This window comes from Choloepus didactylus, chromosome 6 (genome assembly GCF_015220235.1).
Source record: "Choloepus didactylus isolate mChoDid1 chromosome 6, mChoDid1.pri, whole genome shotgun sequence".
NCBI classification, from domain to species: Eukaryota; Metazoa; Chordata; class Mammalia; order Pilosa; family Megalonychidae; genus Choloepus; species Choloepus didactylus.
Genome location: NC_051312.1, coordinates 48,330,874 through 48,358,755, shown reverse-complemented (window position 1 = coordinate 48,358,755; position 27,882 = coordinate 48,330,874). Strand labels below are relative to the sequence as shown.

At 44.8% G+C, this 27,882-nt stretch overlaps 2 protein-coding genes across 11 annotated transcripts in view; one reads left to right on the top strand and one right to left on the bottom strand.

Annotated features, from left to right (window-relative positions):
• ELP4 (elongator acetyltransferase complex subunit 4) overlaps nt 1-3,978 on the top strand; it is a 278,539-nt gene extending 274,561 nt beyond the window's left edge. The window contains exon 11 of one of the 3 annotated variants that reach the window (XM_037839032.1): nt 349-3,978. In XM_037839032.1, the coding sequence (XP_037694960.1) occupies nt 349-494 (146 nt within the window). In that variant the 3' untranslated portion in view covers nt 495-3,978. The remainder of the gene's footprint in view (nt 1-348) is intronic. The other 2 variants (XM_037839029.1, XM_037839028.1) reach the window with 2 other exon arrangements.
• A 2,904-nt stretch (nt 3,979-6,882) lies between these two features.
• Nucleotides 6,883-27,882, bottom strand: part of PAX6 (paired box 6) — a 29,110-nt gene continuing 8,110 nt past the window's right edge. For 5 of the 8 annotated variants that reach the window (XM_037839020.1, XM_037839023.1, XM_037839019.1 and 2 more), the window contains 12 exons: nt 25,002-25,078; nt 24,554-24,614; nt 20,595-20,725; nt 19,784-19,825; nt 19,474-19,689; nt 18,607-18,772; nt 12,475-12,633; nt 11,908-11,990; nt 11,522-11,672; nt 11,301-11,416; nt 8,650-8,800; nt 6,883-7,003 (listed from right to left, as the gene is read on the bottom strand). In XM_037839020.1, coding sequence (XP_037694948.1) covers nt 6,918-7,003; nt 8,650-8,800; nt 11,301-11,416; nt 11,522-11,672; nt 11,908-11,990; nt 12,475-12,633; nt 18,607-18,772; nt 19,474-19,689; nt 19,784-19,825; nt 20,595-20,725; nt 24,554-24,563 — 1,311 coding nt within the window. In that variant the 5' untranslated portion in view covers nt 24,564-24,614; nt 25,002-25,078 and the 3' untranslated portion in view covers nt 6,883-6,917. The remainder of the gene's footprint in view (nt 7,004-8,649; nt 8,801-11,300; nt 11,417-11,521; nt 11,673-11,907; nt 11,991-12,474; nt 12,634-18,606; nt 18,773-19,473; nt 19,690-19,783; nt 19,826-20,594; nt 20,726-24,553; nt 24,615-25,001; nt 25,079-27,882) is intronic. The other 3 variants (XM_037839026.1, XM_037839025.1, XM_037839027.1) reach the window with 3 other exon arrangements.

Sequence of the window (27,882 nt, the reverse complement as noted above, 5' to 3'; positions counted from 1 at the left end):
TTTATGTAACTTTTTTTTTCCATTATGCTTCTGTTGGTACACTTACGTATTTTCATTGCTACTTAAATTAGAAAAATCCTAATGCATGTAGGTTTGGACTCTGAAAATATTCCACAAGATGCCTGATCCAGTTTCTGCAATGGCTATAATTTGTAAAATCTTGTAGAAATAGGATGTGGTTATATTGGGCTTCAGTCTGAAGAACTGTTTTAGCAGGCATTTTATATGCAAGACTAAATGCTGATCAACAGAGCATAATATTGTATTCTGAAATATGCTGGTGAAAGCAAAATTAATTATATTTTTTTTCCTTCTTTTTCCTCCCTCTCCTGAAATCTTCTGCCATAGCGACTGCATTTGCCTCCAGACTTGTCAGACACAGTGAGCCGCTCAAGCAAACAGGATCTGGCAGAATCCGCCAAATTGCTGGGCCCAGGCTGTGGCATGATGGCCGGAGGCAAGAAGCACCTGGACTTCTAGCAATTCCTCCTTAATCGTTGCATGCAGAATTATATGACACTCTAATTATGATTGCTAATAGCTTATGTAAATATTTTTCTTAATGATTTGACCCTCCAATCCTTGAAAAACACAGTCAGATTGCAAAATGGGGCCACCGTTGTTCATTTTTCTAACCAATTTTTTTACAGAAATAGTACAGCAAAAATACTTTCACTTTAAAATTTTGTTTTATGCTGTATTTGAAGAAGATATATAATTTTATTTTGAAATAAATGCAAATAAAATATAGAAAGTTCAAGATGCTTTACAGTGGTCATTAGAGTACCCATTCTGAGGCACTTGGTATCACAGTAAAGTTCATCTTATGGCAGGTAGCATATAAAACATTATGAAATTCAAAATTTTATATTAAAAATATTTTTTTCTCTTTATTTCCAAAAAAGTCACTTGCCACCAAATATACTAATTAAAACTGAAGAATTTGTTTACTAATACATGAAGACTAAAATGAATTTGCATTTATGCATCCTGTTATTAAATTGATTAAGGCAAAATAATATTTTGGGATTAAGACTCCATTAAAGATAATTAGTCTGCCTTAAAGAATTTGAGTGATAGAAAGCATAGAAAAAGGAGTTGATGGTCTTCTGTTTAGTAATCCTAAACAATTGAAGTCAGCACTAGGAAATTATGTCAACATATGTAATTCAGGATTGAAATTCAAACTGACAGCTACATTAATGCTAGGATACTGGAGGAAAAACAGGTATTGAAGCGTGGTGAGATTTTTTATAGAACATAGGTCTGAGACAAAGTAGAAAAATGAAAGTAATTCAGATTTCCATTGCATCAGGTAAACCCTTTGTTAATTATGAACATTGGTTGGATATGTAGAGTTCTAACTACATTAACATGTCGTTTGGAATGTATAGCAAATTGAACTAGTTTTCATACAAAACATTAGGATGTTGAATCATAGCTCCATATTTTCAAAGCTGTTGACAAGTAAAACTTAAAAAGTAACTTGTACATTTAAGTAGAGTCTCAATTTTTAAAAAGCTGTTTACCATCAGTTGAGAGAAACCAAATTTCCAAAATACATTTTCAAATATGTTAGAATATTGTGATGCAGTTTTAACTAGCATTTCTAAGCAGTTTGCTTTTAATATAATACAAATTATACTTTATTTATTTTTTACAACATTGTAGAAAACAAAGACTAGGTTTTTATAACTGTCTAACCAATATGATGAATGTCAGTCACTTAAAAAAAAACCCACTGTAGCATAAACACATACTGTATACAGCTTTTATTCAGAATTAGAATAATTGAATCAATGACAGTGATTTGCCAGGATGTCAAATTTCTCCATCATACCCTGTCACTACCGGTTTATTTTTTGTGATCAAAATCAAAAAGACAACTATTTTGTCACCCACTATTTTATTAGTACTAAAAATCAGGTTTCTTTTATTTTTTTAGAATGTCTGGTTTATTTTTTTTTTTTCAGTTCTTTTAATTCTAAAGACAAATCCTTCCCCATTTCTTTTCAAAATAAAGTTTCAGAATTGATCTGTCAGTTAAAATTAAAGAGCTTTTATATTAAGCAAAGTTGTTTCTAAAATTTAAAGCAACTTCAAAAAATCGACTTAGTCCATAAATGATAAATAATGCTATGCAGATACACCACAAAAGCTTTACTATGTCCTTTGAAACCATTATGAGCAATTTGAATAAATTCAAATGAATATTTTAGTCGGGTTATTATTTTAATAACTCTAACCTTTTTCTTACCATGTTGTGATTCATTTCATACAAACACACAACAGAACAATTACATAGCATTTGACTCTGAAAAGGAAATGTGAGGTCATCAAGTATGTAAATTTCTTGTCAAAATACTTAATAGGTCATTGATTTACTACCCTGGCTACCAGATCTATAAAATTAACAGGCAATTACTAGTTAATATATCCTTTGAAAATAGATAAATACTATAAAAATTGAATGCATATTTGAACCCTTATTTTAAATATAAAAGAAACTTTTCAAACTCAATAAAAGTGCACTTTGAACAACAGGAGTACCTGGACTTTCCAAAAATCAGATCCAAATGCTTTGTTTTTTTGACTCACTAGGCAGGCTTTGTGATAAGCCACTGGAGAAGGATGTATATTTTTTATTTTCCTCAGATAAAAACCACCCTAAAAATGTGTTTTCCTTTCTTCTAGAAACATTATTCATTATCCATTATGCTAATGACTTAATACATAAATATATTGGTCTTCAACAATGCTACTGTAGGTATACATACCATTTGGGTACATTATATAATATACACTATCAACAGATTCTTTTTTTCTTTATCAACCCACTCAAAGATACATATACTTAAGAACAGCATCAAACATAGTATCTGAAATGTCTCTTATCTTTTAAATGTTTCTAGTAGATGAACTTCAAAACCCTATATATGTTGTTCATTTCTTATGCTAGATTTGCCTTTCTTTTACCTGAGGTAAAATATTTTGACTACTGCAAACCACTCAGGTGCTGGGGTTCTAAGGCCTTCTGAATTTCTTTTTAGTAGCCACAGACAATTTCCACTTTTCTCTTCCTCTCTTCCACTTTTTCTTTATCTCCTCCCTTAGGATCTTCAACACTAGACAAATCAAAACTACTTCAAAAGGAAGAAACATTCTGCAGTCAATTCCCTGTCTATCTTTCAATTTTAAAGAATCAGACTCACATGTACTTATACAAAAGGAGAGTTGGGGGGGTGGATCCTATTCATTTGTTTAAGCCCATTATTAATGTCAATTCTAAGACATTGTGTTTCTGCTTTCCGAGGATAACCATCAACAGCATCAAATTTAAGCAATGCTAACCCTAAGTACTTACACTTTGAACTTTAAAACGAAGCAGTTAAGTCATTCAGGACCAAGGCAAAGAGACAGATGAGGTTTATTCCTGAGGAACAGAAAAGGGAAGAATAGGTGTTTGGCCATGGTGAGCCAAACTTGTTATACAGAGAAAAAAAGCCTTTTTTTGTTTGTTGAAATCTTGTTAACATTAAAGGCCAAAGCAGAAAGAAATAAGCAGAATAAAGACACCATCCTTAAGATGACAAATATTTACAGAACAAAGTTAAATCTTAAAATAAGACTGTATAAATGAATCTTGGGAAACCTAATTATGATAAAAGTAGGAAGAAACTATTATATGAGCCATATCAAGAAGTCAGTTGTTTACCATTTAAGGGTAGGCACAGCTTTAGAAAAGAAAAATGTTCTGGAAAGTCATTGTAGTCAAAAGCATTTTTTAGTGAGATTAATATGAATGTTTAGTACACGTACAGCTCTTAATTCTGCTTACCGGGTATCCCTAAGTAAGTAGAATTTGGAGAAAAATTACATGCTGTTAGTCCTGTGCTTCTACTGAGGACATTCACAAATAGACTGTCTGCATCCTGGAAGATGGCATCAAAACACCCCTGCAGAGTTCTCATTGATAAACATATAAATATATTTATCAGTAAATAAATAAGCAAAAAAGAAATTATTTGGCCAATGAGTCAAAGGCCAATTCCCAAGCACTGCTGCCTCACAGTGCCCGCCACACTGGCCCTGGGAGAGCACCTGGAGCACCATTCAGAAGGACAGCTCATCTCTCAAGGGTGAGGGCAGAAGGCAAGGGAGCCGCTCCCATCGTGCTGGACCAGAGGGCTTCTGCAGCTGAGCATTGGCGTCTTCAGACTAAAACCAGGTTGTGCCCTGGCAACCCTGACCCTCAGAGGACAGTGTACGTGCCCAAGTGCACACATACAGACCCTCAGCTCCCACAACACTTCCCTTTTCCCACCCCCAGCTCCTGTACCCAATGTGCCACACCCAGTTCTCTAAGTTCTACGCTCTCTACACAACAGAGCTGTGGGCCAGGACGGGCTGCCTGACCCTGGCCCAAAGCATAGCCAGTTGGAAACGGTCGCTTCTTGCGGGAAAGAAGAGAGCCAGCCAGCAGCTGCAGCACACACTGACACAGCCGTTCTCTGACAGTTCCCTCAGTACACATCCCTCAGGGAAGGCAAGCTGCAAAATGTCAGAAGGTAGAAATATCTGCATGGGCAACTGTACCAACAGTGTATGTGTGTGCACACTCCAGAAGTATGTAAGTGTGCAGTACAGGCTGACACTGAACAAAACTACATGTTCACATATAAAAACCACAATCAACTTAGGAAGGTGTCTCTAAATGTGGTGGAATAAAATACTGTATAGCAGGCTTAGAGGAATCACAATTATCTGTTCACAATTCTCTAAACAGAAAACAGCAGAGATTGAACTAGAAAGTTGTTTTTAAATCCTGCAATTAATTTCTGTATTTCTGATCATTTGTCTTTGAGGATTTAAAAAAAAAAAAAAACAGAAGAAAGAAAAGCAGAGTACAATTCAGTGGTATGTTTTTTGTCCCCAGAGTTTTCTGCATGTTCAAGCATTTAATCCAGACTGCCAGAACTCCCAGTCTTTCGATTGAAGTTTGCAAAAGAAAACTTATCTATATTGACTTATATGTTGCATAGCACAGACAGAAATAAAAGTCTCAGACAGGCCCTTTTTTGCCCATCAAAGGCTTTTTTTTTCCCCATCCTTTGCTTGGGCTCAGGCACTGCTGCCCTGCATGCCGCCACTTTAAACATGATCAGATCTGTGCTTCATTGCAAATAACAACTGACCAACAATGGGCCCTGCTTCATAGATTTGAGAATGTTTGGCTTAAGCTGCCAATGACTGAAGGCCTTTAACTCCCACCGGCCAGTCACAGTCCGCTTTGTTGTTGTCTGTTGATGTGTCTGTGCCCATTATTCCTTGACATGCAACATCCCCCGCCTCCACCCTCCAACCATCCACAACCACACAGAAAGCAAGATTCAAATAGGAACAGCTGTAGTGGTTCAATGGGAAATGATGCCTCTTGTGCAAAGGGGAGGGAGACAGAAAACGAAGAGAGCCTATTTGAGAAAGGCAACAGCTTTCAGAGAGTCTTGTGTAAGAAATCTACTTTTGAATATACTTCAGTAAAATCACTGTTGAAATAGGCTGACAATGGAAATCTGCCCAGATTGAAAATGCCAGCCCTAATTCAAAAGACAATTCCTATTTAATAGCTTGTTACATTTTAAAATTATTTCTAGACCTTGAGCTTTTGAATTAAATGACTAACTGTGGGAAATGTTACCACTTTGTATATATGACGTGGGAATAAATGGGCACAGATCTACATACAGCTTAAGTGGACTTCTTTCTCTATCACATTTCTAATTTACGATATTGATAAGAACTATTTCTTTTAAGGATCTTCAGGATTTAAAAATAGAGTATGTATGGAAATAACAGTTGATTTAGAATGTTAATCTAGAATGGAAACAAAATTTGCAATACCACACTATAAGGTTAAAAAGAAAATAGTATAATAAAGGAAATACAAAGGCTTTGGCATGGTTTTTACAATCAACAATGGTTAATTTTGATATGTAGTTGTGAACAACTTCAAAACACTTAAGTTTAAAACTCTTGCAAGCACTTTTAATTGATTAGGAATGAATTCTAGATGCACAAAATGGTTGGACTGTGAACAGTAATACAACTATATCTAAGAACAATTAACTTTCGCTGGCCAAAAAAGAAACGTATGATTGCAAGAAAATGTGTATAAAACGTCTATAGAATATTCTTGTCAAATATAAATGAAATTAACTTTATTATAGAAATCATTCTGAGGATTTCTAGGGAAGACAAATACTTACATTTGACATAAAACAAATTGGATTATATCGAAGACACAATCTACCATTTAGCTATCAACTTTTTTCCTTCTTGAATTTATATCATAACCTTTTTTGCACATAAACTTCATCTGTTAACGACCTTTGGAAAATCAACAGATAATTTCTTACATAAATCTAGTGCATGTTGTTCCAGGTTTAATTATATGCAAAGGAATTATACAAACTTGGAACATCAGTCCATAAACTATGAACAGATGGGTAGAAGTATTCGATATATCTTGATAAAACTCTTAAATTTGTGGCAAAGTTCATTGATCATGGTCTTCTTTTTTTTTTTTAACAACTTCATGACCAACACAGATCAAACAGCCATCCAGTCTACATTGTTCTTTTTTCATTATAACATACAAATGCCCATTTACAAATAATACACCAAAATGAATAAAAGGTTTGGATACCAAAATGAAGATTTGTTCCAAATGATATCACGCCTTCTGTATACAAAGGTCCTTGTTTCAAGTCCATTCCCCCAGTGGTACAACACAGGACACAGTTGCAGACTGAAGTGCTTCCAATAGCCATTTTTCTTTCCTTCCTGAAGGCCCAGCTGTTATGTCCACATAGTCACTGACTGAATTAATACAATATTTCCTTTTTTTTTTTTTTTTTTTACTGTAATCTTGGCCAATATTGAGACATATCTGGTTCACTTCCGGGAACTTGAACTGGAACGGACACACCAGGGGAAATGAGGCCTAGAAGTGGATGAAAGAAATAGCCTTGTAGATAATCCCTTCAAGAGACAGGCACAGAGTATAAATTTTTAGATTTAAAAAAAAAAAATCTCTAATTTTTCTAACATTTTAACTATTTTTTTTTATTAAATTCAGTTTTATTGAAATGCATTCACACACCATACAATCATCCATGGTATACAATCCACTGTCCACAGTATGATAACATAGCTATGCATTCATCACCACAATCTATCTCTGAACATTTTCCTTACATCAGAAAGAACCAGAACAAGAATAAAAAATAAAAGTGAAAAAAGAACACCCAAATCATCCCCCCATCCCACCCCATTTATCCTTTAGTTTTTATCCCCATTTTTCTACTCATCCATACACTAGATAAAGGGGGTGTGATCCACAAGGTCTTCACAATCACCCTGTCACCCCTTGTAATCTACATTATTATATAATTGTCTTCAGGAGTCCAGACTGCTGGGTTGGAGTTTGGTAGTTTCAGGTATTTACTTCTAGCTATTCCAATACATTGAAACCTAAGAGGTGTTATCTATATAGTGCATAAGAATGTCCACCAGAGCGACCTCCTGACTCCATTTGAAATCTCTCAGCCACTGAAACTATTTTGTCTCATTTTGCATCCCCCTTTTGGTCAAGAAGATACTCTCAGTCCCACAATGCTGGGTCCACATTCATCCCCGGGAGTCATATCCTGCATTGCCAGGGAGATTTACACCCCTGGGAGTCGGGTCCCACGTAGGGGGGAGGGCAGCGAGTTCACCTGTCAAGATGGCTCAGTTAGAGAGAGAGAGGGCCACATCTGAGGAACAAAGAGGTACTCAGGGGGAGACTCTTAGGCACCATTACATGCAAGTTTAGACTCTCCTTTGTGGTAATGAGCTTCATAAGGGCAAGTCCCATGCTCGAGGGCTCAGCACATCAAACTGCCAGTCCCAATGTTTTTTTAAAAATAAAAAAATACATATTTCAAGTGCTACAAATCAAAGTAGTACCTTCAGAAACTAGAACAACATGCTGCTTACACGTACTTATTGTATCCCGAGACTCCACCCAAAAGAAAGGAAAAAAAAAACCTTCATTTGTTTGTATGTTTGGAACTTTAACAAAAAACTATCTCTTGAAAACCGAAGTGGCACTTCTTCAGTTGCAGTGAAAGACACAGAGGAGCTAAGAGGGTGAAAAGTCTTCCAAGAAGCAGTCATTGTACAACTCAGAGGACCCTGGCTTATACACTTTGGCTAATAATCTACCCTCAGAAAACTTATGTCTCAGACTTGCCTTTATACACAACTTCTGTGACCAACTTCATATATATATGTATCTATATATATATCTATATATATGAATTTACATATTCTTTTATATGTGTGTGTTGGTGTGTGTGTATATATATGTATATGTGTGTGTGTGTGTGTGTATGTATATATATATGGTGTGAAGTTACTAATTAGCTTGCGTAAAATTCCCATTTCAATTAGTTTTCCCCAGAGAAGTGAGCAACAGAGTTAAACACATCCTCACACTAGCCAGGGTATGTTATTTAGGTTGACTCTGAGTGAAGAGAAAAGATCCCCTGGCAAAAGAAGCTGTGAAGGCTGCCTCTGTGCAGCCTGCAGAGAAGGATGGCTCACCTGTTGAAGTGGTACCCGAGGTGCCCATTGGCTGACTATTCATGTGTGTCTGCATATGGGGGGGAGTGTAGGTATCATAACTCCGCCCGTTCACCGATGGGCTGGTGGGCAGCATGCAGGAGTATGAGGAGGTCTGACTGGGGACTGGGGGCTGCAAGGAGAAAGGCAAACCTGTGGTTACCGAGAAACACATCACATAAGCCATATCCCCAGGCTCCTTCCTCCCCAGGAACTCTGCCAATAAGTCTCATCATTAAAGATGCCTTCATGTAATGTACTGGAATTCCATACAATAACTCTAACATTGGGCCTCCCAACCAGTACTTCTACTGATCACAATTACAGCAAAGTTGCCTAAGCACCAAACATCTAAAGCACTATAAATTCAGACAACTGTCCAGCTAGATAGCTGGCAAAATCATAAAATTAATTATATTTTTGTTCGTTTTCATATTGGAGGTTTGCTGGCAGCTTTAGAGTACCCTGTGGCATGAGGACCCACAAAAACACATTCCCTACCCCCACAAATCCACATATATTTGGAATCCCAGCGACCCCACTAATCTCATATATCAAGCTTTTGGGCAAAGGCAGATGATCCATTATGATCTCAGGTAAAGTGATCAGAAGTGTCATTAAATATAACCCAGCTACATCTTGCAAATTAGCAATGGCTTCCTTACAGACCCAAAAATGCAAATTGAGTTTCATCCATAAAATTACCGCTGCTACCCATTAAATGTTCAGAATGACAGGATTAAGAGATAAACCTTTCTCCTAACTAAATAATCACACAAAGGTGGGACAGAACCCCTTATGAACTCTCATGGGGCTATGCCAGGGCAGCAAACTTGAGGTGCATTAATAGAAACATAATGTAAGGAACAAGGAAGATGATACTACTCTGCTCTGAAAACTGGAAAAAGGTTTAACATTACAAGATCCACATGTTCAGAGAAAGTGACAGCAGAGAAGGCTCAGAGGAGGAAACTCTACCCTTAGAAAAAATGGTTGAAGATTTTGGTCAACAGGATGAATAGATGGACAAACAATCTGGCCCACCCATTGCAAAATGCAAAGTGGTTTTCTCTGAGAGAATTATTGATATTTTTATTTTCTTTTTGCTTTTTGAATGTATTTTTTATTATATAACCTGTATAATTTTTGAAAGTCAGTGGTTTGAAATAAATTGACCCCACACAGTGGTATATATGTGAAGACAACCCTAATATAATAACAGCATCTATTTAATTGTTTCTGTCTAAATGTTTTTTCATATGCACATTTTGTTATATTCCCAGAAACACAGTTATAAAACTGAAAAAGACCTCTGTTGCCTTTTTAACATCAGAAGATGACCACTAACATCAGATTCAAAGAGACAAACAGGCCTTGAGGGGCCTGCAGAATTTCAGCTTGCATTTGTTTCTAGCTCCCACAATCACGTTTTCTAGGCCACCTGACTTCTGGAAAATTCCAAGGCAGTTATAGCAACAGCAACTAATGGGCTGTTAATCCCTTAATTTATATCAATTGCACTATAGCCAATAATATCCAGAAGCAATAAAAGTAAACATGAATAATTCCTTTGAAGTTACTTATATAGCTGCTCCTATATTAGTCTGAAGACTATGAAATAGTCATTTTGCTGTTATTTCACTTAGAAATCCAACAAAAGATGTTCAATGAAGAATAAACAATCTGTGTAACCCAGAGCTATTTCCAGCAGAGGCTCATGCTGGCCAAGCTCACACCATCCAGCATCTCTAATTGTTGCATAAACAGGAATCCTGGGGAAATACCTGGGGAAGCTGCAGGAGAAGGCCCACCAGAAGGGAAATGTCTTCCCATAAAGAAACTACCCAGCTCCAAAAGTATAGAATACCCCACCTGCCTTATCCAACTTCCTTTATGTAGGGTTCCCTAGCACAGTGCCTAGCCCACGGGAGAAGCTGATAGTTGGGACAGCATCGAGGGCAGAGGATGACTAATATACCAGCCCTTCCAGGTGGCTGGGATTGTCACAAACTAGGCACATAAGCCAAAGGAAGACACATTAAATTTCCAGTTAAGTACCTTCTGTTCCTCCTTTTGTTATAAGATATAGAAAGAAAACTATCTTCTCTGCTTTATTAAGCATATCCCACTATGTAAATATGAATCCCATTTCTGATTCTTTTTCTTTTCCTTCCTCACACATTTATCACATATACCCTAAATAATGTCCAAAATATATACACAGATTATATATTTATTAATAGAAACACAGAACAAGCTAAACCCAAATGTTATATATTCCACCCCCTTACTATCTAATAATGTGCCAGCCTTTATTTCCATTTTCTGGGACATGTTTCATTGGTATCTAAAACATGCCCCACTCCCACCCACCATTATCAAACTAACATTCTCTAGTAGCAAAGGCAGATAAACTTGACTGAACAAGCCAGGTGTTTATTTTACCAAGGTCACAAATCAATCAATCAGTCAATGAAAAGAGATTGGACTATTTTCATCCCAGACTTGACTGGTCAAGCCGATCGCTGTAGTGAGAAAGGCTCCCAAGGTCCCAAGGGTGCAGACCCAGCCAAAGAGACCTGAAGTCCCCAGCCCACTCCTCACTTGCTCTCCCACTAGCCCACCTCACTTACTTGCATAGGCAGGTTATTTGCCATGGTGAAGCTGGGCATGGGCGGCAGAGCACTGTAAGTGTTTGTGAGGGCTGTGTCTGTTCGACCCAACATGGAGCCAGATGTGAAGGACGAAACTGCAGGGAGAGAGACACAGAGACAGTCACAGTGAGGGTCAGGGCAAAGGGCAAGCCATTAGGAATAGTAGTGGTAGTGGTAGTAGTTGTAGTATTTCAAATTACCAGGTGTGGTGGGTTGTGGGATTGGTTGGTAGACACTGGTACTGAAACTACTGCTGATGGGAATATGACTAGGTGTGTTGCTGGCCTGTCTTCTCTGATTCCTCAGTTTTTCTTCTCTTCTCCATTTTGCCCTTCGATTTGAAAACCACACCTGGAAGTCAGATGGAACAGGTTAGCCACACCCCGGGCAGCCCTGTGCCCACCACCAACCTGACCCCATCCCTGGCCCCTCCACTTGTCCCCCCACCCCATGGCAGCAAAGTATTTGGCAGACTGGACCTGTTATTATTTACATAAATAAATGGTGCTCCATAGTGATACCTTTGTGTCCAGAAAAGGCAGGTGGTATAAATCACAAAGCATGTAAACACAAGGCCCCTGGATACCTGTATTCTTGCTTCAGGTAGATCTATTTTGGCTGCTAGTCTCTCTCGGGCAAACACATCTGGATAATGGGTTCTCTCAAACTCTGAAAGAGTAAGATGATTTTTCTATATTGTGCCAGAACTACATGAAATGAGTGGACCAAGCTCTGGACCCATCTGGTTCCTCCCTCCCCACTCCCATTATCTCCAATCAATTCCCTTGGAAATATTACTACTATTAGAGTTGACTGTTACTTGGAAGAACTTTCCCACCAGAACCAAGTTAAGTTTTCTTTGGGATGACATTCAAAGACCCTTCTGTGGCCTGAATTAGCCAAATCATTATTTTTTCTTTATGAGAAGCAGACTTTTAGTCTTTGAATTACTGGTACATGAAAAGAAGAAAGATGTATACACACACACACACACACAGAAAAGATGCCCAGAAAAAAAAAAGAAAAGAAAAGAAAGAAAAAGAAACCTTTTCAGTCCTCTATGCAAAGGGCCCTGGCTAAATTTAGCTCTTTGTACTGAAGATGTGGCATTTACTTTGATTTACTGCTTCTCTACTTTGAAAAACTCCATCACCTTTCTCCAGGGCCTCAATTTGCTCTTGGGTAAAGGATGTTCTATTTCTTTGCAGCTTCCGCTTCAGCTGAAGTCGCATTTGGGCCTCATCTGAATCTTCTCCGTTGGAACTGATGGAGTTGGTATTCTCTCCCCCTCCTTCCTGTTGCTGGCAGCCATCTGGAACAAAAAGAATAGGACAGTAAGAGAAATCTGGAATAACTTGGAGTCATAAACTCCAAGAGCAGTATATTCTGACAGCCTTGCCAAAACATCCCCAAGGTGATCAAATGTGGCTTTCTTTTAATAAACAACATTGACAACATATGTGACCTGGCCAGTATTTTCTTTCTCTGTGTTTTTATTAAGAAGAGACTGTATAATATGCACACTAAACAGCATTTCTTCAAATAACCAAACAAGCTCTGAAGTTTCCAATTAAAATGACCTTTCATTACTAGCCTTGACTTCCCAAATGCCTCATCCAGTTCCCTTTCCCTGCAGAATTAATTTACCTGTGGCTGTGTTGGAAAAATACAAGAGTGATGTTCAAGATTTCAGCTGATCTATAATCAGTAATTCCTAGCTAATCAATTAGATGTTGATAGGTTTGTAGAAAATGCTATTAAGAAACCAAACCAAGCTTGTAATCTTTTAAAAAAAATATTTATCTAGTTTTTATTTGAATTCTGCACAGTCAATTTCATTTTAAAGGTTGTGAATTTAGAAGTGCTCGCATTGTTCTGCAGTTTTATTCAACTATTGTATGAGTGCGCTTTGCCTTGACACCTATTACTAGCACAGCTGTAATTATATCATCACCAAGAACAGGCTATAATTGCTGAAAATGGAATTTTATATTTAGATAAAAGGACTGTCCATTCTTTGTAATGTGTTGCACCAGAGAAAAGTAAGATTTCTTTTAAATTTTTAACGTGTAATTTTAAAAAAGAAATAGTAGAGAGTTCACTAACTAGCTAAATATGCTATGCTGCAGCTGAGTCCTTGGCATATCATTTAAGCGGTACATTTTTAATTAGGGCATTTCCACCACTTTTAATGTAATTTCTATCATTAAACAGGGGAAAGTTTTATTGTTTTCCCTTGCCGCTTGGAGGGCGAGATGTGCACTTGGGCTAGCTGTCTCTCCCCTGGCTTGTGAGGCTACAGCCTGTCTGAAGGGAAGGACTTGGGCCCTGACTCCAGAACCACTGCAGTCAGGGTCTTGGGTCCTGGGTCCTCAGAGCCCCAAGGCCCTCCTCTGCTCCTGGAAACTTGACCAGTTGGCAGGGAGGGCCCATTGAGGATGCATTGGTGGGAATCGACTTGGCCAGGAATATCATTTATAACCAGGGAACAAAAGGCAGCGCCTTCAAAGAGTTCAGGGAATTGTGACAGGATCTAGTGGGATCCTTTCAGGAACTCTGAAATGTTTAAAAACCCCAACTTTCTCTCCCATTTAAACAGACGGATTCATCAGCACTGGCCACCATATGGGCCCTTGGAGATCTATTGAGATGGCCACCAACACTTGAATAGCAAGGGGCTGCTTTTCAGCGCGCACAATGCCCCGCAAGTAAGGGAAACTATTAAACTCCTGGGGCAGGAGCGTTGGCAAACTTTCGTGGGCAGAATTTTGAGGCCACAATGAGCGCGGACAACAAAAGGATTCTCTTGAGGCGTGCAGCGGGCCACATTGTGTTACAAGAAGCCCAGTCAACAGACTTTTCAGTGAAGTGTGTTAACCCCTCTGCTCTGCTATCATTAATCACTGTCCGCAGAGAGAGAGCCTCAATACTATTTAGGGCGCTTGGCTGAGGGGATGAAGGGTGGATAGGGGGCCAGAGTCGGGGGAGGTGGAGGGGAAGCAGGGAGGGAGGACGGGGGCGGGAGGAGGTGGGGAGAGAAGGAGGGAGGGAAGAGGGCTGGAAAAATATGGAGGCCAGAGAAGTAGAAGAAGAAACAAAAAAAGAATGCTGGGAGCAAAAAGACAAGAGGTCAAACCAGATGGGAAGATAAAGAGGAAAAAGAAGAAGAGGGAGAGGAAAGGCGATGGAGAGAGAGAATTGCGTAAACAGGCTGGGGCTGTGCTTGGGGTTGGCTTGCCCCACAGCTGAAAGGGAGGGAGGGCTACTTAGCGGAGGGCGAGATGCTCAGACTCACATGTGAGGGCACGAGAATCTGTGCTAATGTACTGCCCCGGGTTTCCGAGCGACTTGTTAAAGTGTTTTTCGGAAAACGAAATCAAGAGCCTCCCTCATTTTAGGGTCCAGTGAGCTAGGGAGAATTTAGAAGTAGCTCCCTTCCTCCTCTGGCGTTCCCTGCCTCTGCGGGGGAGACAAGGCGCCCAGACGGCTTTGGCCAACTAGAAGGACCGGACAGTTACTGCTTTTAGGAAACACAACAATCTGCGACCCTCTGGCGTTTAGGGCCCAGGAAGCTGAGGAGAAAAGAATCCCCGTCGCCTCCCCACCCCCCTCCGCCCCCGGGTCTAGTTACTCAGGTCGGTGCCTTCCAGGAGGACCACCTCAGCCCCTTTTCTGGCACATTCGCTCTCACCAATTAAACAAAGCTGCACGGATCTCCCTCAGAAGACCGCTGCAGAAAGCATTCTCTGCTCTCCTTTGCTTCTCTGACATTTTCCTAATTTTAAAACTGGAGGTTTGCGCTTTCTTTCTCTCCCCCACCTCCCTCTCTCTTTTCCTCTCCCATTCCCTCACCACCACCCCCAGTCTCACTCCCCCCTTTCCTCCCAACACTCGCCCGCGCGCGCAAACACACACACGCGCGCGCGCACAGATAGCCGCCCAGGGCCCGCGCTGGCTCGAGAACACTTAAGGGGAGGAAAGTCAACGGGAAGGGGGGAGGTGGGGCTCGACTTTAAACCGCTTACACACACACACACACACACACACACACACACACACACACACAGTGAAATTAATGTCCAGTAAGGAGAAATCCGAGGCTGCAGGAGCCCTCCACGACCCCTCAGAGCGAGCATGTACTATTAAAGGTTTCTTTGCTACCTCAAAAGTAGCAACTGTTTGCAGCCGAGCGGTGACAGCAAAGTCTCTCTTACATTGGGCGCCCCCCCCCTTTTTAAGTGGGTTTACCTTCCACTCTTAAGGCTTTTAACAAATAAAACCAGAAGTTGGATCTCGAATTCCCCACATGATAACCTAAGTGGCAGACAATTAAGATATCTCCTTTAAAAAGCTCCCCCTCCGTGCCGCGCAAAGAAGGGGTCTTCAATGCACGCCGTCCACCTTCCAACCTAATCCGTTAGAAGGCGAGTGAAAGCGCCTCCCATTATCCCAGCCCCAGGACCATCTGACGCTGGGATAGGATTTGTTTCCTGGAAGAAGAAGGAGAACAGAAGAAGAAAAAAAAAAAAAAAAAAAAAAGACGCTGGGAAATAAAATCATTCCTTAGTGTCTTAGTGTCTTAATCAGTGAGGCGGAAAACAAGCAAGAAAAGATAGCAACCCGGTTGCGGCACCTTTTCAGCTCTGCAGCGCGGATCAAAACATTGTAGCATCTGTTGAAAGAGAGACTGACTAAATCCTATAGAAGGCCTGGGTATTACCGGGGGTGGGGGGTCCGGGGGTGGGGATGGGGGAAGAAGATAAGAAAAAGTGTCTCCGTGATACCTAAAATCACCAAATCGCTGGAGAGTTGGGACAGGATAGAGTTGTCTCTTGTCAGCCCACGGCGTCACGATTTTATTCACCGCCGCATGGCGTTGATCAGATGGAAACCATATTTGTCACCCTCTGAGACCTAACCTCGCCTTATGCTTTTGCAGTAATGGACTCTTTAAATCCCAAGAACGGCTTCCCGGGCAGCAAAAGGAGGCCAGAGAGGGAGGGGAATCCCCCTTAGCGCCAAAAGCCTTCGGGATTCCCCAGGAACATTAGCGCCCCGCGACCCCCACGGCCCCAACGCCCCAACTCCACTCTCAGTTCGTACAGTGCATCCCCCCACGCAGCAGGGACAGCGAGAGGTGCTCAGGAAAGATGCACCCTGAGTGGGTTTTGGGAGCAGGGGGGCGGTTAACAGTTGGTGGCCCAGAATTCCCTAGCAACAAGTGCCTAAAAGTTAAAGAAAGTCTCCTGAACTAGCGCCACCTTTCGCCCCAACCATTCCCACCGGGCTGCTGCGGTTACGCTCTCGCTTTCCGCCCTCGCTCCACCCAGGGTGAAAATCTACCGTTTGGGCGCCACCTCTGGTGGAAGGCCCTGCGGCTGGCAAAGCTACTACCCTCGGTTTCTGTCCCGACGACGGGAAGCAGCAGGGGGGAGGGAGGGTATCCCTCTTCTACGCCCTAACCAAACGTGAGCCCTCGCTCCCAGTGGGCCACGGGTGGAGGTTCTGAGCTGCGCCTTTCCAGGCCTGGACTCCTGCCCCGCGCCTCCCCAAGACTTCTTGGATCAAGTCGGCCAGACTCTCGCGAGGAAGGGGTCATTGGGCTTCAGATTGCTGGGTGCAGAGGCATAGATGATCGGACCCGGTGCATGCCTGGGGACTGAGAAGTTCCAGCGTCACTTGGGTGTGTCCAGAGTGCGCACGTGGGAATCCTACAGTTTCAAAGGTCAGGCAGAGGTGGGGTCATCTACACTCAGCCAGGTCATTCCCTCGTCCTGACCAGAGACTGGAACCGGACTGGGCCTGCGGCCTGCGTGGAGACAGCACCTCCTTCCAGTGCGTTTCCGGAGACTGAGGGTTCGCTGCCCGTGCGGGCCGGCAGGCGGGGTCACCTAGGGGATCCCGGGCCCTGCGCGTCATGAGGCCTCCGCCGGCCGAGCGGCCGCGCTGGGAAACAAAAAGCGAGCGCTTTGCTCCCTATCTTCCCAGTGTCCGTCCTATATTGTTTTCTGCTCTTAAAACTGACATGTCTAATTGGCAATTGGTGCCGAATCGTGTCCAGAGGTCTCTTGTGGAACATTTCTACAGCTGTCTCCTTCAACTAGACGCTTATTCATGTCGCCTTAATGAGAAACAAAACGTTCTCTAATGAGCAATTACAGAGCGACAGGATTGTTCCCATAACAAATTCTTGCGAGTGACAGAAGCATCCTTTGTACCCGATATTTCGCATACTGTTACCGATTTTCCCTTCTCTAACCCGGCTGCGTAGAGGCGCCAGGCATCCGGGGCTAGTCCCCGAGCGCACGATCGCGCGGGTAGCCCCATAGACACCCGGCGCGGCCGCCTCCGGCCCTGAGCCCCCGGGATCAGTCGAGTTCCCGGGAGTGAAACGCCACGTCCCATTATCCCGCATATTATCTCCTTGTCACGAGGACAACAAATACCGATTAATCTTCGGAATAAATTGTTTCCTATTCTTGACCAAGCTACCTCGATGCGTGGAGGAGGGGGTGCTGGGGGGTGGAATTTAACTGACACTGACCCCCACATCCGCTCCTCTTCCTCCATCTTCCCCCCCCCCCTACAAATCCTGGGGGTCTCAGATCCCATCTCTCCTCCCAGCCCCCGGAGCCACTCACGGCACCCAGCAGGCCTGTTCACAGCGTACTTGCCCCGCCACTTCTAAGCAGTCGCCACCCACAGAGAGTGGGAACTCGGGGCCTAGAGGGGCGAAAGGAAGAGGAGCAGGGGATGGTGATGTTATTTTAGTTGGAAGGCCACCATCTCCAACGCCCCATCCTCGGTTAGGCCCTGCATCTGGCTGCCCTCTCTCATAGGCACACTACTCATAGTCTCATAATTTATCAATTATAGCAAAAAGCAAAACGTTGCAATTATGTTTATCTCGCAGTCTGTCGGTGTATTAACTTGTCACACTTCTACAGCAAGGGGGCTCTCTGTGCATTTTAATGGGAAATTTGAATGGGCACCACACCGCTGCTAGCTCTTGCACATTCGCACATACTCCTGCCCACAGACATATGCATGCACACCAGCCACATTCATACTGCTCCTGACATGCACAACCCTCACGCTGCCAGGCTAACCAGATAGTCCAACAAACACCAGCTACCCACAGTGCAAGTCAATGTGTCCCAGGCCTTCGAAGAGTCTCCCCACACTACATTCCCCAAGCACAGAGGCCAGGAGGGAGAAGTAGTTGGGAGAGAGAAGATAGGACAGCAGACATGGAGAGCTGCAAGGATGGCTGCTTGAGTTTTACCTTGTGTAGGTTGCCCTGGCACCGAAGTCCCCGGATACCAACCAGGACGGGTGCCCCAGCTTCCGGTCTGCCCGTTCAACATCCTTAGTTTATCATACATGCCGTCTGCGCCCATCTGTTGCTTTTCGCTAGCCAGGTTGCGAAGAACTCTGTTTATTGATGACACCTGCAAATCAAACCACAATCAAACCAAATGGTAGCGTCTCCTGAAGACACCATCGCCCTGTGTAAGTCCCAATTTCCACTCGACCATCCCCTTAAAAAAAGCAACCTTCAATATGTTAAAAAGCTTTCAGCTACCCTGGGAAGTGGTTGGATGCACAGAACATCGTTGAAAGAATGACAGCCCATCACACTGCCCTTGGAAATTGAGCTGGGTGGAGAATTAGGGGACGCTTGGGAGAAAGGGATCCTTGCCGCTGCCTGATGTTTGTTAGAAGATTTCCCAAAAAAGGATTTTAACCTAGCTTGGAGATCTCTTCAATTTTATTTGCTGTATATTAGGGTGGAAATGGATGTGTGACCTCTGAAGGAAGGTTCTGGCCGGTGGATTTGAAGGAAATTAGAATCTGGTTTTTATTTTCATTTTCCTTCTTGACTCCAGAGCCTTTCCCCGGGTGCCTCCACCCTCTGCTTTGCAGCATGCAAATGAAACAAACAATTCCCCACACTGAACTCCCATTTTCCAGATGGTCAAAAAAGGTCAGGGCTCCTCTCAATACCCCCAGGTACAGATGAGACATATGTGGAGCAGGAAGGAGACCAAGGACACTGGGGGAGAGGAGGGAGGGAGGAGGGAAAGCAGGAAAAGGTAGAGAAAAGAGCAGAACTCAGGGCAGGATGGGCAAATGTTCTCAGTGAACTTACACTTGGTATGTTATCGTTGGTACAGACCCCCTCGGACAGTAATCTGTCTCGGATTTCCCAAGCAAAGATGGACGGGCACTCCCGCTTATACTGGGCTATTTTGCTTACAACTTCTGGAGTCGCTACTCTCGGCTTACTACCACCGATTGCCCTGGGTCTGATGGAGCCAGTCTCGTAATACCTGCCCAGAATTTTACTCACACATCCGTTGGACACCTGCATAGGGGAAGTGGACAGAAAACCACATTATTAATAATTTCAAGACAAAAATAAAATTGTTTAAGTATGCATTAAACAATGACAAGCTTACGTTTTGATTGTCCAGCACTTGGACTTTTGCATCTGCATGGGTCTATAACACAAAAATATACCTTCAATGGTATGAGAACTTACTGTAGAGAGTTTTTTTTTTTAATTACATTTGTAGCCCTAAAAACTACAAATATGATGATATTTTCAAACAGTTTGAACTAAAAAAAACTAATTTTAAAAATTGTTTTCTTAAACACTGTCTGAAGATGCATCAAAACGAAGTCAGATTAATTTTTTTGTGTTGACCTTCTTTAAAGTGGTGTTATATTTTAATGGACAAAGAGGAAAACTAAACTGGATTTTACTTCTTTTTCCTTAAAAAATGTCCAATTGAGTAAATGTGAGTTAGCCAGGAAGGGGGTAAATAGCATTTGCTTTTTAAAGTCAATATATATGCTTCATGGATATGAAAATTGCAAACAGATATCTCAACGTTCAAGAAGGGGAGAGGGGAACTGAAATTATGCCGGTTTTTATAACTCAGCTTATTATATTTCATAAATTATCACAATGAATTATTTACCAAATTAAAAGAGAAAGATTTGTTTAAAAACACACACACACACGCACAATTTTTTTTTCCTTAAGCAGATGAATTATCTTTATGCGATTGACCCAGGTCGAGAAAGGTAGGGAAGGATGGTGGAGGGAGAAGGGAAAGTGGAAAGGCCAGGGTAGTGGGGTGGGGATTGGGGCATCAGGTGAGGGTGGGGTCCATAATTAGCAGCTTTTGCAGTAAGAAATGAAGAGAGGGCGTTGAGAGTGGAGGGCCGCGGGGGCGGCGAGTGGGGCGGCGCCGGGAGGATCACCTGCAGAATTCGGGAAATGTCGCACGGCCGGGCCCCGCTGTGAGCTAGCTCTACGATCTTCTGCCGGGTGGAGTCCGGCAGTGGCCGCCCGTTGACAAAGACACCACCGAGCTGATTCACTCCGCTGTGACCTGAGGAAAGGGAGAGGAGAGGAAAGGAGAAGGAGAACAGAAGAGGAGAGGAGAAGAGAGGAGAGGAGTGGAGAGGAGAGGAGAGGAGAGGAGAGGAGAGGAGGAGAGGAGAGGAAGGGAAAGAAAAGAAGAGAAGCAAAGAGGAGAGAAGGAGAAGGTGGTGGTGGAGGAGGAAGGAGAGGAGAGGAGAAAAAGAGAAAGAAGAGGAGAATAAAGAAGCAAAGAGAAGGAGGAGGAGACGGTGGTGGAGAAAGAAAAGGAAGTAGAGGAGGAGGAGAAAGAGAAGAAAGAGAAGGACAAGAACAAGAAAAAGAGGAAGAAGACAACCACAATGCATCCTCAGCTCCCTGCCAACCCATGCCATCTTCAGCAATCAGGTCCCTGCTATTGATCAAAAATGACAACGGGACCATGCAGCCGTGTGGGGCATTGGGCAAGCCAGCCCCAAACCCAGCCATGCTCCAGCCCACCGGACTGAGAAGCACTATAGAGACAGACACGTGCCAATGAGCAAGAACACACTCACCCCACTGCCACCATCACTCCAGCAGTGCTCCCAGACCACGGCCCCTCTTCATAAACAACCCAGGCAGCCTCTGAACCCACCCAGTGCAAACAACCAACTCTAAAAATATCCTCCCAGAGATCCCCTCTGAGTGTCACCGCAAACTGTGGGTTCTACAAAACCCATACAGAAACTCCAAGGTCTCTGCAGTGTTGGAACAGTAGCAAATCCTACAGCCCTTCAGCTCTCCCTTGGACGCTGGAGTCCAGAAACGTGTGTGCATCACAGTCCAAACTCTGGCGAAGGTAGGACATAAGCACCAGGGTTTAAAAAAAAAAAAAAAAAAAAAGCCGAAGAGGAGGAAGAGGAGGAGAGACGAAACAGAACAACGAATCTGTGGCTAGTGAACCCCAATGTCGGTTTCAGCATCTCCAACTGCAGGTGTGGGAGTCACAGCCTCCACCTGACTCCAACCACAGAGTAGTCCTGCTTCCCGGCTGCCAGTGGGGCTGACAGCCGGGAGTCTGTCTTACCCCACTGCTTGCTTTACTTCTGTTGCGAACCCAGCCCTCCCCATAGCGGGGAACAGATATTAGCGAAAATTAGAGAAAAGGAAAAGACAACAAAATAGTGTCCCCCAGCCCTGCTTTATCTTTGCATCTCACAACCTCACCCCATTGTCTAATCTTAGAGAATAGGGGGAGGTGAGAGTTAGTACCTCTCTGTAGCCTCCTCCCCCCAAAATCACAGGCACTCAAAGCCAACCACCAATTTCAACTCCCTTAAAAAATCTCCAACCTGCAGCCCGGACTCGAGAGAGCAGCCCTCCCAGAAGAAGACTTGGCTTCCCTGCTCGCTCTTCTCTCTTCTCCTTGCCTCTCTTCTCCTTGGAGCTTCCTGATAAATTGACTCCAGGAGTCTGAGCTTCTTAGCAATAAATAAGCTCCAAATATAGAAGAGGGGGGAAAATATGATGAGCCTCTCTGACATTTGTCTTTAAAATAAAACTAGCTGCACGTCAAGTTTGAGCTTAATTTCTGGAAATAGGCGGAAGTCGCTCCGGATCATGCATGGAAGGCTAATTGAAAAGATCAGTCGGGGCGCTTGTGGCAGCCTTGTCACTTTGTGACAGTGCTCCGCTCCGGGAAATTGCATCGTCACGACAAACAGGACCGTGATAAAACGACCCTTTCCGTCCCTATTTGGAGATCACTCAGACGAGATTGAACTACACTCATTTCCCCTTCTAGGGGGGCCGAGTTTTCAGCGTAGCCGAAGGCTTGGGGCGGCCATCGCTGAGTGTGGTGGGGGCGCGAGCCTCAACTCGATTAGAAGTGACAGACGTTTGGAGGATCTGGGCTCAGGCCGGGCCTGGCGCGAGAGCGGGGCAGCGCAGGCACACCCGCTTCCCCAGCAGAGGGGAGCCTACACCATGCTTCCGGTTTCTCCTAAATTCCTTTTATTACCTTCCTTTGCCTGGCAAGTCCCATCTATCTCTCCAGCTACGAACAACCCTCACTCACTCACTCCCGTTCCCTACTCCCGCCCAGTGCAAAGGGAGTCTTCCTGGAAAGTGGTAGCTGTCCCAGAGAGAGACAGACACACACACACACACACAGAGAAAGAGATAAGAGAGACTCCAAACTTCTTGCATAGCTTGGGCAAGTCACAGAATACGAATGCCAAAGCACGTGAGGCCGCCTAATCCTAGACATCCTCCCCCCTCCCCCAATTGCAAAAAAAAAATCTGCCCGCCACCTCTGCAGCCACCGCCGGCGGGTGCTTGTTGAGGAGATGGCGGGGCCAAGGCGCCTCTGCCAGCATCGAAATGGCAGCGGGGAAGCACAGCTCTAAGTTGCCTTTCAGAGGTTAAGCCTCAATCATTGTGTCCCTTCCCTAGGGACCGCTGGAGCTCTCGCCCAGTGGCGATGATTATGCGCCTAGAATTCGACCGCGAAGCATCTAATAGGAAAACATATGGTGTCAATTTGGATGCTCCGCGCCTCGTGCACACCCGGGAGAGAGCTGCACAAAGCCCTGCGGGCCCGACCGCGACCCCGCGCCCCTCAGGGCAGGCCGGCCAGGCCGCACCGGCAAATGCCCGGCGCAGCGCACCAGGGCCGGAACCCACCCGAGAGCCTGCGGCTAAGGAGCCTGAACTCCAGGGGGAGAACTCAGCCGCCGGGAGGGTTAGGCAGAGGCATTCGTCTCGCCCGGGCCAAACCAAGGGTTCTGGCAAAACCCCGCTGCAAAGCTCGCCACCTCCGTGCCCTTTTTTGCACTTCGCATCCACCATCTCCGGCAGCTCCAGGGGACCGTCAGCGCTCCCAGGACAGGTGGATCCGGCGCTGGGCCCCCCTCCTGAGTCTTTGCGATTCCATAAGGAAAGACTGCTAGAAGACCTAGGCCTTTCCGCACTCGAGTAGAGCTGAGTCCTTAAACTACGTCCAGACCCTGCACCTCAACCCAAGCCTCGTTTCATTCCGCCTCCAGGCCCGGGCTCCAACCGTGTCATGTTCCGGCGCCCACCGATTGAGCAGTGGGCTGCGGTACATAAGGGGGCTGAGCAGAGGGAGGAAACCAGGAACATGAGGCCGAGAATCCGAGACACTACGGCGCTAGAACCACCAGGATCCACGCAGTTGCAGCTGCGGGGGCAGGGCTTCTCCAACTCCAGGGCGCACCCGGTGCCCCTTCGCAGACTCAGAGTACCCTGCTCTCTCCCACGCTCTGTAACTGCCCCACCGTGCAAATTTACTACCCGCAACCCCCACTCCCCCTCCTGGCCACAGACCTTTTCCAAGCCTTGGTTCCCCGCTCCCCTTCCGTCTAGGCCTGGGGTCCGGGTGGGGAGGGGAGGAGCTGCCCGAGAGTGGGGGAGGGGAACCCCCACTCCTCCTGGACGAGGGAGACATTCAGTCCTGGCAAAGCCCAAAGGGGCCTCCTTCTCCCGCAACTGGCAGAAGCCTCCGCCCCGCCCTGCTCAGTCCAGCCCCTCTCTCCGGGGTCAGAGCCCGGGCAGGGGCGGGGAGGGGGTGTGAGTTACAGGATTTGGAGGGATGGGGTTTCTCTACCACAGCTTCGCAAAGTCGGGAGCGCTGTTCTGAAGGGCCCACCCCTGCTCTTCCAGGAGCGAGAACAGAAGAACAAACGCCCTCCCCTCGCAAGCTGCGGGACGCCGAGTGGGGCGCAGCCGCCGCAGGTTCCCGAGCCTCTTCTCTCCGGGCGGGCAACCCGGCTAGCGCAGGCGCCGCGAGCCTCTGCGCCCTTCCCTGACCCGCCCGCCCCTAGCCCGAAGCCTGAGAAAGACCAGTGGCACTTACTGTTCTGCATGCTGGCACTGCCTGGGGGCCGCTGGATCCCACGGGGCTCGGATATGGGGCTCTGTTAGCAAGAGAATAAGGCGTTAATCCCCGCCGCCGCGCCAGGTAGGTCTAACTCTTGCTGGAGGAGGACTTGGGAGCGAGGACAAGAGAAGCCCCCTTCTTTAGGAACTGATCCACTCAGCCGCTTGGGGCGATCTGAGGGTCATTCAGCTCTGCCCTCCAGTGTATGCAAAATCTACTCTTTGGGCTTCAAATAAATACTCCAATATTCCCAATCCACTTCCCCCAAACCCCACTGGGAGTTAACCCTCTAGTCAGCAGAATAGTGACCCGATTTTTATTATTTTTTTTCTCTTTTTCTCTCTGAACTACAATGAAGAAGGGTTCTGAGTAGTGAATTTTGACTCTTGGATTTGAACCCCAAAGCAGTTACCACAGAACTTGCCTGAAATCTGGGATGTCTGTCCACTCTTACAATAAAAAGCCTCACACATCTGCACACCCCTAGTTAAGGTCTTCCCCCTAAGACGAAACAGAAAGAGATAAGGGTAAGTCAAACCGTGGCTTAAAGCAATAGGCCCATGGACTCTCCAAGCCCCACTCTCAGACAGAAACACTCAAGTTCAATCAAACTCATAAAACCCTAAATCCCAGTGTTACACCCACATTTCCAGCAGCCTCTCCCACAGCAGTCTGTACCCTTCATAAGAGGCTGCTCTGGCTTGGCTTGAGAGAAATAGAAAACCTGATGAGTTGAAGGTTCACTTTGCAAAAATATCAAGAGCCAAGGAATGAGGAAGAGTGGAAACAAGAGGGAGAGTGGGATAAGGAGCAGAGGCCAAGAGGTGGTTGGAGCTGGGGAAAGGGGACAAACACTGAAGTCTGGGAGACAAGGAAGGCAGTGGGAACCACAGAAGGGCCAGGAAACTTCATGGCACCTGAGGACACAGGCTGGAGCTGTTTGGGATGGCTGCAGGGCCACACTCTCTCCTTCCTTAATGAATTTCACCATCCCAGTTACTCCCAGGTCCCCAGAACCCAACGCTGTGTTTCCTTCATCTTTCAACCCCCCCACCCCCAACCCCACCCCTCACAGCTTCCCTGTCAGGCCCCCTCTCCATCCCATCCCCAAGTCCTACCGGGACTTTGAAAGTGTCAAGACCAACTTTTTCCCCTAAACCTCACTTATTGTGATTAACTTCTCTTTTGGTGTTTAGATCTTCCCCCCTTTCACTGTACTGTGACACACGCTGTCTACCTCGCCTCACTGCTTTAAAAAGTAAGAACAGGAGGGGGTGAGCATGGTTGACAAAGCCTACAGACATGAACAATGGCTTCTATTCTCCTGCTCTCCCCAACCCAAAGAGCAAAATCGAGTCTCCCTAACTAGCAACACAGCTTCCAACCAAACGTACCAACAACCCACCAACTCACAAAAGGAACAGAGAGACGCTTCTTGCTTCATAAGTCCTGACCCAATGCAGGTCCCCCAAGGCTCACCCTCCACTGCCCTCTCCCTGCCTTCCCCCCAAAAGAAGGTTCTTGCAGGGAAAATAGAAAAGTAATTTCTTGTTATAAATATCGGGGTAATTGTGTTACTGGTGTGAGTTGTTAGGAGCTGTAAAAAGATACAACGGCACTGTGGGGAGCTCAATTGGAAAGAGAGTTTCAATAAAGAGCTCATTCAAGAGCCCCCCTCCTCCCCCCAAAAAAGGTAAAATAATAAAATAGTAACAGCATCATTTCTCCCTATTATAGAAAACAAAACTAAAATATTCATCCTCCTTTCTATTTTGCCTATGATGATTATTAATTTTGCAAGCAAAGAATTCCAAGAAGCACATTTTTCTTTGCAAGGCCATTCATGGTCTAATTTATTAACTTTCTGGGAGGCAGCTTAAATCCATAAAGATAAACCGAAGAGTAGGAATTTTTCCCAGCGTCTGGATGAGGCCTGATAAATACTGGCGATGGCAGAGGGCTACCCAGTTACTCCGAGGTGGGTTGGCTCCTGACGCCTCCCTCCTGTCTCTCTCATCGCGGCCGCAGTCACGCCCTGGACAGGCAGAAACCCCAACTCTTCCGCAGAATGCACCCCCATCCCACCTCCTCAAACGTGCGACTTTGAAGCTGCAACATAGTATAATAGACGGGGGCGGGGGGCTGGAGTGGAATTCCCCGGGGAGGAATAAAACTTCCTGAACTCCCCTCTTGTAGTCCACACTCTACACAACCACAACCGAATGCCCCCATCCCGGCCGTACGGTACCTTCGTGGTGCCATTTTTAAAAAGTCACTAGCAGATCCCAGGGAGACTCAGCCGATTAATTTTCGAAGCCGCTGGGAATGTGGAAGCAATTCGAGTTCCGGTTCTGCTCATCTCCACCCCCCAACTCCTCTGCTAAGAAACTAATTATTTAAGTAATCCTTAACACTAAGTCCAAAAGCAACCAGGGATACGGGGCACACCAACACTCGGAAGCAATCGTGCGCCGAGAGGCCAGAACCCCAGCGGCGGCCCGAGCTTCCCAGCTCAGCCCAGGCTTGGTAAGTAAGGCCCTGGCCGGGGCCACAGACCCACGCAAGGAATTAAAGAGTCCCCAGACACCTCGGAGTCGCCTGGGCCTCTAGCTGCTGAATCACTGCCCCCTCCAAACCCCCCGTCCCCGACACAAACCGCAGCTTTCAAATGGAATCGTATTGCTATTGTTGCTTTATTGCTTAATTTTCAAAATCCATCCTCAAACTCCTTAGGTGGAGTGAAGGGGAGAGCTCACTTTCGCCCCTCCCGGGTCCCCCAACCAAAGAATAAGTAGCAATTAAGAAGACAAAGTTTTCCTCTCTGGTCAAAGAAGATAATCAAATTGCCTTCAGACGTTTGCAAAGGTCACTGGCTATTTTTTTTTTTTTTAATGTAATGACAAAGGCAACAACAATTATTTCTCCTCAGAAAACCCTTCGGCTTTCAAGCTCTCTGCTTTTAATTTCATTTTCTGATCCCACTTCCTCCTCAAACCTTCCCAATTTCGTATTAAACGTCCAAAATGGTTTAGGAAGCTTTGTAAAGTAAGAGAAAAAAGAAACCACGTTCACTTTGTTTTTAAACTTTCTAGAAATCACTCAAGACTGGAAGCCCGGGTTTTAGCACTCGAAAAAGAAAGCATTTCCACTTGAAATTCAACTCCATTTCCCCCAATTACACTTGCTAAAATTCAGGGCCATTATGGCGCAGGGAGGCTGAGAAAATCTACACAGGGAAAGAGACAACTTTACGAACTTTGTAAAGACACTTTTCTTCCTGGGGTCCTAGAATCGAAAAGCTCTCA